The sequence below is a fragment of the Lissotriton vulgaris genome, chromosome 7 (assembly GCF_964263255.1).
Source record: "Lissotriton vulgaris chromosome 7, aLisVul1.2, whole genome shotgun sequence".
NCBI lineage: Eukaryota > Metazoa > Chordata > Amphibia > Caudata > Salamandridae > Lissotriton > Lissotriton vulgaris.
In genome coordinates, this window is record NC_141695.1 from 85,728,074 (window position 1) to 85,743,776 (window position 15,703).

At 45.6% G+C, this 15,703-nt stretch overlaps 1 protein-coding gene across 1 annotated transcript in view; it reads right to left on the minus strand.

The window, feature by feature from the left end:
* Positions 1-15,703, minus strand: part of LOC147700848 (putative DBH-like monooxygenase protein 2) — a 477,613-nt gene that overhangs the window by 177,261 nt on the left and 284,649 nt on the right. Inside the window, exon 10 of the mRNA XM_086929749.1 lies at positions 10,367-10,426. Within this exon, the coding sequence (XP_086785875.1) occupies positions 10,367-10,426 (60 nt within the window). The remainder of the gene's footprint in view (positions 1-10,366; positions 10,427-15,703) is intronic.

Consider the following 15,703-nt stretch of genomic DNA (forward strand, 5'->3'; position numbering starts at 1 on the left):
AAGAATGGGGTAGGGCACCACCAAACCAAACTCAATGCTGCCAAACGTCAATATGAACCTTCTGTGCCCTGTACGGAGTATACTCATTAGGTACAGCCGTGGGAGTGTACGTGTGGAACACATTAGAATTCGCGTCCACCTCCGGAAATGTCACCCACGAATGAAACAGTTCGTAAGGGTAAGCTGCATCCGCACTCACCACCATGATCACAGCCAAGCCCGCCCAAAGGCACATTGTACATCCGCAGATGATCTTGCACCGCAATGCGACTATGCTGCGGAATGTCCACGGCAGCCATGATAGCACAGGAAATATGAAAAACAAAGTAAACTTTGTAGCACAACTGGGTAGTAATTCAAGGAAACCGTTTTAGTAAGAATCAAGCTTGAAAGGACCTATTTCAAAAATAGGTAGGTTTTCCGACACCACCGTTTTCCGGAAACGGCAGTGAAGGGGTTAAGGATTGAAAGATATACTACTCAAGTGTCATGATATAAGGCCAACAACGTATGGGCGCCATGTAGCGGGAATTCCGTTCTCCTACAGAACTGTGCATAGAGACCTGGAACCTCAGTGAATTAGGATGGTCCAAAACTCACCTCACTACCCAAAATCCCCTTACCGAGCTAGCTACAGTGTCTCATTGGTCATAAGAAACTCCCAATGTTTAGACAAACCAGAACATAAACTTGAAATACCTCAGGTATCATGGAACACATGAACACTCTTTCGCTATATAATCATTTCAAACCAGAACGTGGAGTAAATGAGGACACGTGCATATTTGAAATATTTATTTACTAATGCACGGTTCTCAAACGCAGTATCTTATATAACACTAGCAAACATATTATAAGAAGCAAAGTTATCAGCATAGTTACTAGTCCATAGAAAGCAAAAGGTGACAGCATACTAAGATGCTGTAATGAATAGGAATTTACAATACCTAATTCTCACCCTCCCTATTTAGCATAGTATTTTATATCTGAAGGTCTCATTTGGGTTTTAGCTGGGCGGGCCCATACCTCAAAATCTCAGTGGCAGAGGATCACATCATCTTCCACCAGCTCTCTGCATGCGAAGCACCATCAAGTGTGTTACGTGTGTCTTTTGCAAAGCAATATAAAACCCGCTTAAAGCCAGATTTTGGCAGCAGCTGCATTTGTGTTATGTCTATGAAGGTGCGAAGATCAGACCTCACAATAACACTGTGTCGAGTTATCATTGGAGGCTTCAGCACTCACTGTGCAGACAGTGTACCAAGCAAAACTGATATCAGAGTAATAACATATTATTCTCAAGTAAATCACAACGCTCTTCTAGGTTGAAAGCTAAAATAACAATTATGTGTCGTATGCAAAGTGAAGCAAACAGGAAAAACGGTGTTTAAACATTTAAGAAGCTCATGCTAACTTAACACAGTATATAGAAAAGAAGTAGCTATATGACAGTATTCACCGATTATGCCCATAGAATGGACCCTGTGGCTGGCGCCAGTGGCAGAGACGGAGGTTACCCAGGCACTATGCCAGGTGGGCATCACGAGTGCGGGAGGCTTATTTACCAATGGTACAGTGAAGACGTGGGAGCAGACGGCCCCAGGGACCGGCGAGTGTCCTCTACTCCTACGGTTTCAATATCATAGAATTCGTAGCCCGATGCTGGAACTCCTCGGACCAGGGCTAGCGGAGCCACCGGAGATACCGGAACTCACTTATGTTCTCAAAACAGTTTCCCCTCACAAGCTAATCACTAACTTATATGTGGAGTAGTGTGGCTCACTGGTTAGAGGCGGCAGACCCAGAAGCAGAGGTCGGCCCGGGACCAAGGTTCAATTCCCGATGCGGCAGGGTGTTGGGCCAATGTCAGCGGGCTCAATAAATCTCGCCTTCGGTGTCACTTTAACCATGGGTCCCACTCAGCAACTCTGGGCAATAGCTTGCTTAATCTCCACAAACGGCCCCATCAACGCCGGGGATGCCTGGCTTCACTTTGGGGGTGCCCAGTAGGGACCATCTCACTGGGAAAGCCAGGACGGGTTCCCTAGCGTTATACAGCGCCAGGAAACCTACGGGTAGCAGTGCGCTTTACAAGCTCAAATACATTTCCATTTCCATACAGGATAGCGATAGCGCACAGAGAGCCGCAATACTCGAAACCCAGGGCTGCCTGGCAAGAGGACCTACAGATAATAATAGATGACGACATGTGGCGCTACTGCTGTGCCAGCACTAGAAAATTGTCCCTAAATGGCAGCACCGGCTAATTCATTTTAAATATCTTCAAAGGGTGTACTATACTCCAGAGAGACTGCACCGGTACGGACTTAGGCAATCAGCTGAATGCGAGCGGTGCCATGAGCCAGTTGCGGACCTCATGCACCTGGCATGGCAGTGCCCAGGCATTTATATATTCTGGGAGAGCATATTCACTGAGTGAGTTCGATTCTGGAGATAGAGCTATCGGCAGACCCGGCGCTGGCCCTTCTGGGGCACTCTAGAGGGCTGCCCGTCACAGTACGGCGTTTAGCCGACATGGGCATGCTAATGGCCGGACGAGCGGTCGCTATGTGCTGGATGAGAGGGCCGCTACCAACGGCCAAACTGTGGGCACGTGACATGATATATAGCTGCACACAATCCGAATGCTATAGTGAGCTTTTACCTCCCACGAGCCGTCCGAATAACTTTTGGAGCTTGTATCAGGCACATCTGAGAGCAAGGGACGCAGATGATGAGACAAATGAGGAGGGGCACGAGGGACATGCACTGCCAAGCTCGGATGATGATACAGGGAGCATCTGAATGTTACACCATACAGACCCATCTGGCACGCTTGGAAGGGGGCCTAGGTACACGTTGGCGGGGTAGGCACGCACTAATGGTCAGGACAACTATTCACAGTTCACGATGGGATATTCAGGAGATCCTGCCAGGCAGAGGTGCTGCTCAGTAGAGGGCTGTCGTCTCATGCACTGGGATGGGCACTTAGCACAGTAACAGAACACCACACTGTGGGCAGGATAAATGGCAGAGTGTAGATCATGACAAGGATGATGGTGGGGGGTGGTCGCATTGAGGAAGGGGTGGGGGGAGTTTGGGGTTTGTTTAGTTGGGAATGTACTCAGGACCTAAGGGATTGCACACACACGCTAAACTAATTGGGGAAACCACAATTCGACAGTCCTTATCGGTAATGACGATTTTAGTATGTGCAGCGCCGCCGGACCCCCGGGTTGTCGGCTATTCGGCCATGTAAATTATGACTGAAGGTTTAGTTAACCTGTGATTACTACGCTGCCGGCCCCCGGGTTGTAGGCTACAAGCTGTGTGCGACGCTATAGTGAATAATAAAGTTTTTTTTTTTAAACAAAAAAAAAGATATGTACCAGCAGCACCTGCGCCATGGAAAACCTGAACAATGCGCACGCCGTGGTGGCCGCCGCATTGTAATTTGGCCTATGGGACCCCCAAACCTATGTTGGGCAGTCCCCATCTCCATTAGCGTGGGGGGTGCATGTGAGTCCGCCCGCCTTCCTAATCTTGCCCATAATTCTATACGAACCACGCATACCAAATACTCCACAATGTTTATAAAAGAGACTCAAAAAGTTCATAGTTAATATAAGGGTAGACATTTAAATTTCTTTTTGGGTCCATTAAGGGCACACTCATTGAAGGGACTTTGAATGCAAGCATAAACATTCAACAAACATCCTGACAATATTTATGATATATAAACGTCTTCTTCTTTAATGCAAAGGCCTCAGTTTTATGGCACAACGATTCTTATACATAGGGTGGACAGCAAAGAGTAAAGACTATTTTCACATACCGACATTTATATCCTTTAGGATGCAACTAAGCACAATAAACCATATGTGCACTGTATTGTTCCATCAGATCAAATCCGGAATTTGGTCACTTTGGTCACTTGTTGCAAGACCTGTGATAGATTTTATATAGATTGAAGCAATCAGTAGATCACTCTGTCATAAGACTTGTTTGTTTAAGTTCCCCACAAATGAGTAAGGAGCACTGCCGTCAGTCTTGCATCGGTTGGACAATACCTAGCATTAGACAATTATGGATATTACATTTGTGAAGTACGTCATATTGATACAGACAAGATTCCTTTAATGAGTTTTGGGACTCTACTGTGAATTCTATCAGAAGCACTTTTTTGAGATACAGAGGGCCTGATTCACAAAGGTAAACTTACACTTTAGTGTACGTTAAAGAATTGTTTTTGATTCACTAAGGAATTATACTAGTAGTATCTATATGACTGGGGAGTCAACGTACACATTAGGGAGACACCGCTCATATAAAGATAGACCTGTCCCATCTTTTTATGAGCGGAGTTTCCACCACGAGTGCAGAGCCTCCGCAATCGTAAAGCTACAACTCTCAAAATGTATTCATGAATACCCAAAAAATAGTAAACTTACACTACCTTTGTCAATCAAGCCCCAAGGAAGTATTTGTACTCTGTGAAATATTGCAACCGGTGTGTTTTTCCTAGAATAGTGGCTGATTTAATTTAGTAACAATTGTCCAAAGTGAGGGTTTACATAAATGAGGCTTTAACATATGTATGATTGAAATAATTTTAACCAATATTTGAGTAAATGTAAGTTTTGTCAGTAAATACTTTTTGAGTTTTGTATTTCTACAAGTACATCTTACCTATAAAAAATAAATAAAATTCCAATTAAAGAGTACAGGCCTCAATCTATGTGTAGGAGAATAGAGCACTCCTAAGTGAAAGCGTGTATCACCATATTTTGTGAAATGATCAGTAATTAATTGAATGGCATATATTTGTCTCCAGCATGCTTTGAGCTCACAGTGGCGCCATCATCGACAGTCTGTTTTCAGTCTGCATCTCAGCCTTAAAAGAGTGGTGAATGTCCAAGCTTATTAAAATCTGTTAGTATCTCCTTGCAATGTTGTGGATTGAATCTGAACTGTGGCTATTTTCCATCATACATTTATCAAAGACAATGCCCAATAGCTTGGGAATTTCAAAGAATTTCTGTAGGAACACTCACAATTGCTCACTCATACTGATTTCTAATCCTTACTTAGTACAGTAAGCAAAAATATGTCCAACTCAATAGGAAAGGACCCAAAAGTAAATGAAAACTGGCCAAAAACCTGAACCTCTAGTTTGAGAGTCTTTAATGAAGGAGTAGGGTGACATTAGAGTGTCCATGGACCCGATCGATCTACGAAGGGAAACAGAAAACATGATGCTAAGTGAAATTATTGGCAAGTAAAAAGCCTTTCATGAAATAATTGAAAGAGTCACAGTGTTGTGATGAAATCTAGGACCCTAATATGTATTTCCCGATTCATGCCCAAATATGGATCTAACCTATACTACCCTTATATGGGTACAAGAATCATTACCATATTTAGACAGAGTCAGTGCAGTCCTAACATGGCATTTCCTCTGCCAACTAAGCTCCTAGAAAGTACAACAGGTTCTGAGAGATGACCAGCCTACTGTAGCCCCGAGGGAATTCCCTGAACCTCCAGTATTGATTTGCCCCAGACCCCTGGAGCGTGTTGCGCACTTCATGTTCCTAATGACGTTGATATGTCCACCCTTTACGTCAAACACAGCACCTTTTCAGTATAAGTATGCCCACGTTTGCCTAGTTAGAGACACAGTGGTTTGGAGCAGCTCAACTAACTACTTGCCCGACGCCCTGCTGTTTGCAAGAGCTGAAGGAAGCCGACCCTCCCGTTTGACGCACTGAGAAAGACGCTGTCTTTTATCCTGCCGAGAAATCCAGCTCCAGTGTTCCCCAGCTGCCCTCGCTAGTTGCCGGGAGATCGAGTTCTGAGAGAGAGATACAAGACCTCCCACATTCTAAACAAATGTACGGAGCTGATTAGACTCTGAGAGAATTCTTGGTGTTAGATTCTTGGCAGAAAACTATTTAATTTAAGGTACTTCTCACTTACCTCCTCCCAGTACTAGGCTTAGGTTAGGTACACCGGGGTTGGCATAATTTAGAAGCACCAGTTGAGTTGGTTTAGTCATTTTATTATTGTTGTATATATTTTATCCATTTTAGATGCATCTTATGGCTTAGAAACTATATCATGCTTTTCCAGTATTATTTCATAATACTCTTTTTACTGTACGCACTTTACTTTATGACAAGTATTGCGATTGTAGCAATTCACTTCTCAAGAATGAGAAAACAGAATGTTCAATAAATAACATTCTTTATTGAAAACGCCTGTCTCTCTTTCTCTACAATTCTGGTGAAACGAAGCATGCACGTATGACTGAGTAAAATTCCCTCTATTGTTTTTCACGGCTCTGGAGATTCCCTCCTCATTCATGGAGATGCAAAGTTGTCAAGTTGTATGGTTGTCAGAAACGAATCCCTTCTTGTCTATTCAGGAAGCATAAAACCTTCTTGTACATTCGAGAAAGTTTCTAGTGACCTTTGAGCTAGCTGGCATTCATATTTAAGTCTAATATAGTCAGCAGAGACCTGGTCGACTTCAGTCCTAGATCTACACTGCCGTCTATATTATTCCAATGCGCTGATGCCTATTGGGAATATAGGAACTACACTACATGGCGCCCAACGGTTTGGTAAGGCCATAATCTAACGCTAGAGGCTAGAGTAACTCAGTCGTGCTTTTCACTCAGACCCCTTTTCCGTAATACTCCATAGACGTCTGGAGTGGTTAAAAGGGTAATATCCGCCAAAACTGAGTGGGATGAGAATCCTATGTGGACGTTTTTGGTTTATTCAACGTTAAAGGATACAGTGTTCCAAAATATTGTGCACCTAATCTTTGTTTCCTTGAAACTTGCTCTGCACGTTTTCGGTCAATAAAATGGCTGGAGACGAAGACGATGATACCGAAATGCTAGCAGTAGCTAACCAGCTGCTGGCTGGTCACGCTACAATTTTGCAAAACGAACCGGATGCTAAGCTCATCCCAGTAAATGTAAGGAAGAGTGTAACTTACAAACTTATACACAGCGGAGCATCCCCAAGAGGTGGTACAGTTGTATTTGTGGTAGAGGCACACGAGTATCGGCAGACAGAGGTAGTCTATTCATGGATAAAAATCCCTGAAGCAAATCCGGTAACAAAGGAGTTCCACTCCTACCAACCAGGGGAAACTCCAGTGGAATACGTTCCATATGAGGAAATCGAAATTCCACTAACTTACCAGCAGCATCAGCTGTAGTTTAATGGCACCCTACAACACAACAATCACATCACCAGGCTCGGTCCACTTGGCAGACCAGGAGCAACATGGCCGGTATTAGCTAGTTACACACCACACCCCGACTTAGGAAAAATGTCAACCGGTGAATTATTGGTCCAGCTAAATCAACTGATTAAAATAAACAGACAATTAGTCCAGTATGTCATGAGGACTTTAACAGTCAAACCGACAATAAGAATTCCACAACACACCCCTCAAATGGGGAACACACATAAAATAACACCACAGACTATACAATCAGTCATTGGTAAATTACCCACAAAACGGGAACAAATTCCATTTTGGTTAGCTCAAAAGATTACTCAAATAGAGGCAGTATTTCCTGATAGTACACCTCATGAAAAACACAGAATTCTGACAATCTGTTTACCAATGGGTATCGCACAACATGTGGAGGACTGTGACACTTGGGGAACAGTCTTTGCTTCAATCTATACAAAAACACATGGTGTTCCGTCTATTACGGTAATACCAGACGTTCTGAAGCAGATTCAGAATGAATATGGTCCAGAACCAGCTTTCAATCTAGGTATGAAATTACTGAAAGACTTTTAGCAAGTCTCTGCTATACTATTAGCAAATGTAAGGGGCGAAGCAGCATCTGTGGCGATCCGCCAGAAATTAAGAGAAACTGATATAGCAGACCAGCCTTTTGAACTTGCCAGAATATTGGAAAAGTACTATGAAGAATTGGGTAGAGACAGTTTGGGTGGGAAACCACTAAAACCTCAACTACCTGACAATACAGAAAAATCTGTTATAAAAAACACCTTAACTACTACAAAAAAGAAATGGGAAGGTAATAAAGATACTGGTCCCAAGGAGAAACAGTTCAAAAACAGAGGAAGATCACCCCGGAGGAGGAATAGATCTCCAGAACAGGGGGATAGGTCTCCCCAACGGGAGCCCCCTGAAAAAAGATACAATCTTAGAAATAGGGATAATTTGAAAAAACCTGATAGATATCAAGACACTGATACACGTTCCTCTCTATCTTTTCAGACTTCTTCACAGAAATCGGAAAGAAGAGGACGATCAGAACACAAAGAAGAGCACGTCAAGTCCAAAGACAAGGAACCTGCTCTACAAAGTAAAAAAATAAAATTTGAAAAAAAGAAGGTAGCCAGCATCAAGGTAAAACATGCCGAGGATTCTGAGGACACAACTCAAGAACAGAGAATGGGCTCTAACAATGCCAGACAGGGCAGCAGAAGTGACGATAATACGCAAGAGTCAGTTTAATCAGAAAGGAGAATGGACACTTGTAGCTTCATAACCATTGGTTGTGATGGTGCACCCTCATAAACGCTTAGATATTATTTGCGGTGTATATCTGTTATCCGCCCATTATCAGCGTTATGGCATAGTCATCGGGCACCCAATTACGTGCTATATGCCAACATCAATCTGAGGCAACCTCTGGTCTGGGTAGCAGTGTCTAGAGAGTAAAGGACACCCACAGAGGGAAGGTGCAAGTAGAAAGTTAAAGTGTAAAGATTGTTTTTGTGAATTAAAAAACAGAATCTCTCCAAAAGAAACTTTAATATAAAAGGAGAGTTGGTGTTTGTTAAAAAGTAGAATGGATACTTTGGTAAATCGAGGTTACTAGATCTCCTTATATCTATAAAAAACAGTCGAAATGTTTCTGCTCTTTCTGCCCCAGCCGGGTCTGTAGAGCATTCGTCAGGACAAAGTAGATAACAGGTAAGTACTTACACCATTTGTGTAGTACTGCCACCGGGGGCAGAGTCATCACAGGACACAGAGACCGGTACATGCGGCTCGGGCACACTACCCACGCACCCTGAGGAAGAAACCCAATTCTGTTTATCAGGAACCTATAATTTGAGTTCAATCAAGTGTTGAGAGTGTACACACTTTTATGAATACTACATTGATTCCAATGCCAAGTCGGGGGAGATTCCTGTTTGTGATCGCTCTTCTAGTGTCAGAGTTAAACCTAAGCATCTTGATGATTTTGTATGTTCTTAAGTTCTTGTTTTTGTTTTGTTTTTGTTAAGGGAGGAGATGTGTTGTATCTCTGTATACTCTGTATTTCTTAGATGTGTTGTATTTCATAGATGTGTTGTATTTCTGGATATACTCTGTATTTCATAGTGTACATTCCTTGTGGAATACTTGCTGTTCCCTGGTAACTTGATTCTCGTGAGGTAGGGGTATTCTGGAATGGCATAGAGAGCAGTTGACAGAGGGAGCAGCTGGCAGACCATCGTGGGCCGTTGTATGTTACCATTAAACATACTTAGTTCATGCTGTGGAAGTCCTGCGCTTACAAAACATGTGCCCAACAGAAGAGAAGCCCAAAGAGTGGCTAATGGGTTTACTACCCGTGACTCTCTAAGACAGAAAAAACAATGAGTAGGAAGAAAGAACTTGGAAATGACACCAGGCCAAATACTGCATGGATGGAGAGACCGGCAGGTCATCAAACACATGAACATGCATTAATTCATGAGTGGTGCAACATCTGTTTTAAAGTTATACATAAACATTTTTGAAAACATGTTCTCATCCCCACTCACAACTTGAAACTGTGCTTTTTCCATGGTGCATCCTACTGTGCCCTAAAACTGATAAACCTCTCATATGGAACCTGTTGAAAGAATAGAACGATCCTCTGACTCATGCAGCAGCCTCTAAAGCGATAGTATTATTCAAATTCAACATTCTTTCTGGAAGTACTAGGATAAATTAAAATTTTTCTAAGTTGCATAGAAATCTACTCTCTCCTTATGGCCATGCAGAGACAGGCTGTAAGGCCCTAACTTTTGCGACCAGCCTTTAATTTAGTGATTTTGAGTCGCAGGAGGGCCCTCTCCTCATTGCAAACCATGATTTGCCATCTTCTTCGCCCGTACTTGATCCAGAGTTTCAATCACATGTGATTGCAAACTATTGATGCACACCATTCAACACTACAATTAGGAGGAAACGGCCCTTTCGCACCCCTTGCTGAAATAGCTTTCGACATTTAACCGAAAGTTGACTGTTTGAGCAAACACACATCTGGTAATATTCCTTTCAGGCTCCTAATAATGGTGAATGAGAGTATGGTTTTTAAAAATGAACTTACAAATGTTACATTGTGACGTCCTGATGTGTTGTAGGTGCAAACTGTCTGCAACTCATCACCCTGCAATGAGAGAATAAAGAAGAAATTGTTTATTACCAAATCTAGGCATACATTTTGAAGAATTCGGTGTGTGTCAACCCTATGGGGCATATTCACGAGGAGCTATCGCTGAATTACCTGCACTTTATCGCAGCCAAAGTTGAGATGAACACATCACCCTATTAACAAGCTGGTGTAAACAGCCCATAACCCTAGTTTGCCCGCAACAGCAGCCGCAAAAAACATCGCCACATATGACCCCGGCAACTATCGCTAGTGAGATGCAGAGTAGGCATTCCAGTGCAAAAAGCAGCAAAACCATCACTCCGCAACATTCGCAATGAACAGCCAGATCGGCGAAAAGAACACAAAACAGGCAATAAGGTGCGTTAGCAGCAGGAAACTAACACCTGCTCTGACCTGGTGTAAAGTCGGACAGCAGCCTGCACCACAAAAGGGAGACCAGCCCACACCCACACCTGAAGAACAACAGATGCCCAAGAGAACACACTGCCCCCCCCCCTCGGATCAACACTGAGGCAGCACAGACCAGGACAGTGACCCACCGAAAATGCACCAATTTCTCAGATCCAATACCAGAGAATGACATTGCCCACTATATACCCAAAGGGAAAACTATTGCCCACAGGCTGAAGGCACCAACACAGCGGACAACCAACATCCCACTGTGAACAAAGCTGCTGGCCATGCTGCACCTGTTGGCCACTGGCACCCGCTAAACGACATCCGCCTGAGATGGAGGAGTCACACAGCCAGGCCAATACAAGACCCCCGCAACGGTCAGCATGGTACCCCACTAACTACACTTCACACACACTGCACAGGAACAGATGGAGACCAAGCGAGGCATGTACGCCACAGCTGGCTTCACGCACATGTCAGGGGGCAATGGACTGCAGACATGTCCTACCAGTGGCTCTTGTCAACAAGAAGCGCAACAGAAAGAGCACGTATCCCACCAATGTGCAGGCATCAGTGGACCACTGTGGAATCACCGCTGAGCCGCAGCCAACCACCCAGGTAGTGTGCATGATACCTGCACGTCCTGACAGTCCATCATACATCTGCGCCACCAGGATGGTACCCACGGAAATGCACTGCCCGTTGGCCAATACCAAATGCCATCAACGGCATGGCACCTCAGACACACAATAGCAGAATGTCGGCAGAGGTGGGGACCTGGCATGTGCGGAAGGAGGCAAGGGACCAATGAATGACAATGTACATAATGTCAAGTGTATTGTGGATGTGCTAGCCACACTGCAGTAAGCAGCCAAAACACATGTTCATGGAGACACACACCCCTGGTGTTTGGAGTACAGTTGACAGTGGACGCAACCATGTAACCTCAGCCAGCGGGAAAGTATGCGGAACTGTAGCCTGTTACATCCCCCGTAAGCTTGAGCCAGACCAGCGTAGGGGTGTGAATAAAAGGCAAGTAACTCTAGGCGTGGTCCTCTTCCAGAAAGCCCAGCATCTCTGCCAGGGCGGCGCCTCACACCCCGCCACAAGGCCAACGCCGTGAGCGGTGTGGACAACGATACTTTGCGCCTGCTGCACTCCGGGACGCTGCTCCCCAAACCAGTCCTGCCCGCCCCTGCGCACCCAGGCCTCAATTCCCACCTACTGACACCGGTGTGTCAAAGAGGGCCGACTACGTGCAGGTGCAATCTCCAAGCCCGAGGCCTGCGACCTTGGCAGCCTCCTCAGACCATCACACCCTCTGCAGCACAGGCCCACAGTAAAACCTTTCTTGTTGACATACTCCACCGGCATGCACAGCGGACAAGTAGGTCACACATTTGGAACTGAGTCTTCAGTACAAAATGGCATAGCACATGAATCATGGCTGAGTGTATGTCACTATACACGCTTCGTTGTGGTGGCGAGAGGGCATAGTTACATCACAGCTGCAAGATTCTGTAGGTCCATGCGGACGTCTGCTCTCGGACTACACTGCGCTTGAGTAGGTCACAGAATTGGAACTGTACATTGATTATTCAAAGGCCAAGTACGAATCATTGCATGCAAGGAGAGGCGTAAAAGGATGACACATTGCATTTGGGCAGAAAAAAGGATCATCGTCACAGAGGTGATCGAACACTACCGACAACTGCCCTGATGGCACTAACCCTGTTCAACACCAGCATGCGACACGTGGTGCCACTAAAACGGTTCAACACCAGCTTGCGACACGTGGTGCCACTAACCCGGTTCAACACCAGCCGGTGACACATGGCTGTGGCCCACTGCTGACCCCTGCCTCTGGCCTACACTGCTGACCAGTAGGTCACAGAGTAGTACCCATCTTCATGCATCTGATGCTGAATTGGTGGTGGCAATGAGGCAGTCGCTTTCCATTCCTCCATTTGCTGCTACCGGATAGCTACTGGCCTCTGCATCATGCCCTGGGGGACACCTTCCACTGTCCTTCCGCGACCCTCCGCCACATTCCCCTTCGACATCGATGAGGACCCGCTCAGTCTGCATGGCCCTACCTCAGTGGACCTCAAGTCACCATCCCGTGGTGGGGTGCCTGTGCCGGCCGCTGTGCATCCGGGGCCACTATCTCAGTGCTGGTCAGGTCAGGGACCCTTTCTGCTGAGATATTGGATGACCTCTGTGACAGTGGTCTTGGGCTCATCGACGCCATGTGTCTGTGGCCCTGCGCTGTCCGCTGCCTCTGGCCTCAACTGCGGCCCACCAGGTCTCACACATCAAATTGAGTCCTGATCGGCCGGATGTCGCATCATAGCAGAAGACACAAGCCATCACCGCCAGGACTGACTCCAACCGCCAACTGCCAGTGTTGAAACGGTCATACTGGCAGACTGACAGAGTTGCACAAACCTGTTGTGGATGCCATCTTCTGCCTGCTCCCCTGCTCAGTGCTCCAGGTGCCTCTAGCTCAGTGCACCATGAATCATCCACCATGACTGTTTTTGGCCTGTGCTGTTGAGAGCTCATGCAGCAATGTCACCTCAGGCAGTGTGGGAGGCCTGGGACAATGATGATGAAGATGATGTGGGTGTGACATCCCCCCGCAGCTGCTTCATAAATGTCCCAAAGGGACACAATCTTAGACATTTTCTTCACATGTGCACGCTCAGCTCTAGTGCCCCGAACTCAGCGCACTGCAACTCACGGACACTTCTGTTTGCTCATTGTGTGACCCCTAGACTTGCTCCGGCTACCTCCATGATGCTCCGCAGTTGTCCCTGTAATGCTGATGTTGTCTGTTTCCGTATTCATAGTTTTCACTGTTGTATTTGTTGCCAGCACCAACACCTCCCCGTGGGCTGGCTTGCACTCACCCCACACACATCCAGCACAGGCGTCTCTATACATGTGGCCCTGCCAATAAAAGGGCCGGGTGCACGTGTCCGTAGCCACTTCAACATCATATCTGTGTGTGTCCTTGTGGTCTTGTTGCCTGCATGAGGGCCTTGGGCCCTATGACATTACATTGTGCTGTGTACAGCGGATGCAGACATGTCCCCGCAGGCAGCCTGTTAGAGCTTGGACATGTAGCTTTGTCGTCACCGTCTCAATTCATAAAGGGAAGGGACTGGGCTGTCGTACGCAGAGCCAACGTAGGTGTGGGTGTGAGACTGATATGTGTGTTCCCCTGGGCGTAGTTCTAAGATGGGAGTGTACATCTGCATGTGTCTCTATGGCAGTGTGGGTCTCCTTTGTGGGGTGTGGGTGGTCCCTGAAGGGTAATAGACACCCACGTCTGTGATCTAGTTCGCCTGCCATGGGATCGGACCACACCCGCACCTGTTCAGCCACCTCCTGTTGGCGATCTGGCACCTGGCATTTGGGTGCCATGTGTGGGTCGGTGACAAATTGTGAGCCAACCGTGCTTGCGGATGCTCAGGCTTGTGGTCAGTTGCAGGGGCTGGGTTCTCCTCTAAGTAGCTTGTCTGCCCGGGTCCTGGTGGTGGGTTGCGTCGGATGTCCATGGGCTGTTGTGGGGCATCGGTGTTGAGGGTGTGGGGGTCGTCTTCGGCATCACTGATGGGTTGTCTGGTCTGCCCTGCTGGAGGTGTTGTTTGTCCCTCTGAAATGTGAAGGTGAGATGCATGTTGACATTGTGTTGACATTTATGTTGGTGCATTTTTCTTATATAAACAGACTATCCCCTTGATCTAAATTCACAATTCAGTACACTGGCAAACAATAATGAGTGGCCAAATATTAAGAAAACAGCTGTATAATTTATTCAATGAAAATTCTTTTGCAATTCATATTAAAAAACACAATATAATACACTTCAGATAAAGAGAAAGATGGTGTAATTTAACGTATCCATCGAAACGCTTTGACGCATTTTTCCTGTACACTTCATGATCCTGGCACTTTTGTTGAAACACAGATGTAATCATTGTATAAAACAAAGTGTCATCATTGGCAATTGAATGTACTAACTGTATTGAACAATTTATCATGTCTTACATGTTTCTGTCTGTTTTTGTGATTATGCGGGTCATAATCGATTTTGTATTAGTTTAACTTTGTTACACTTTTGTCAAATTGTTTTAATTAATTTTTTATCTGATGTGTATTATATTGTGTTTTTATTATAAATTGTAAAAAATGTTTTCATTGAATAAATTATACAGCTGTTTTCTTAATATTTGGCCACTCATTATTGTTTACCAGTGTACTGAATGGTGAATCAAGGGGATAGTCTCTTTATAGGTATTTCAACCTCAGTTCCCTTGATTCAATTAAGGGGTACCTCTCATTTTTTATGCATTTGTACATTGTGACTGTTTGGGCGGTGCTCGCAATTTGAGGGGGGGCAGTGGACATTTAGAGTACATGACTGATGCGAGGGTGTATCCGTACATATGCATCTCACAGTTCCCTGCTCTTCCAAATGTGATTGGCCTGTTGTTGCGCATGGGCGTACCCAGTTGGGTCCCCTGTTCTGCAGTCTCTGGGTTGCACTTTGTGCCACATTGTCATGGAATGCGCTGTGATTGCTATGTGTGTGTGCTGCAGTGTGCCACAGGGATGAGGTACATGACCCTGGGTAATTGTGGGTGTGCAGTGTGCTACACATTGTTGTGCATGTGTGCCATTGTGCCCTTCTCCCCCTGGCCCCCCGTTCCCTGTGTTTTTCTCACCCTGTTGTTGTTGTGTCAGATCCTCTCAAGCTGTGTCTGTACTCACACCTTCTTGCACCGTCTCAACAAGGATGACTGGCCTCCATTTCCTACAGCTTCTCCTGTGGTGCAGAATTCCCACCTCCTGTCGCCTCTGCTGCCT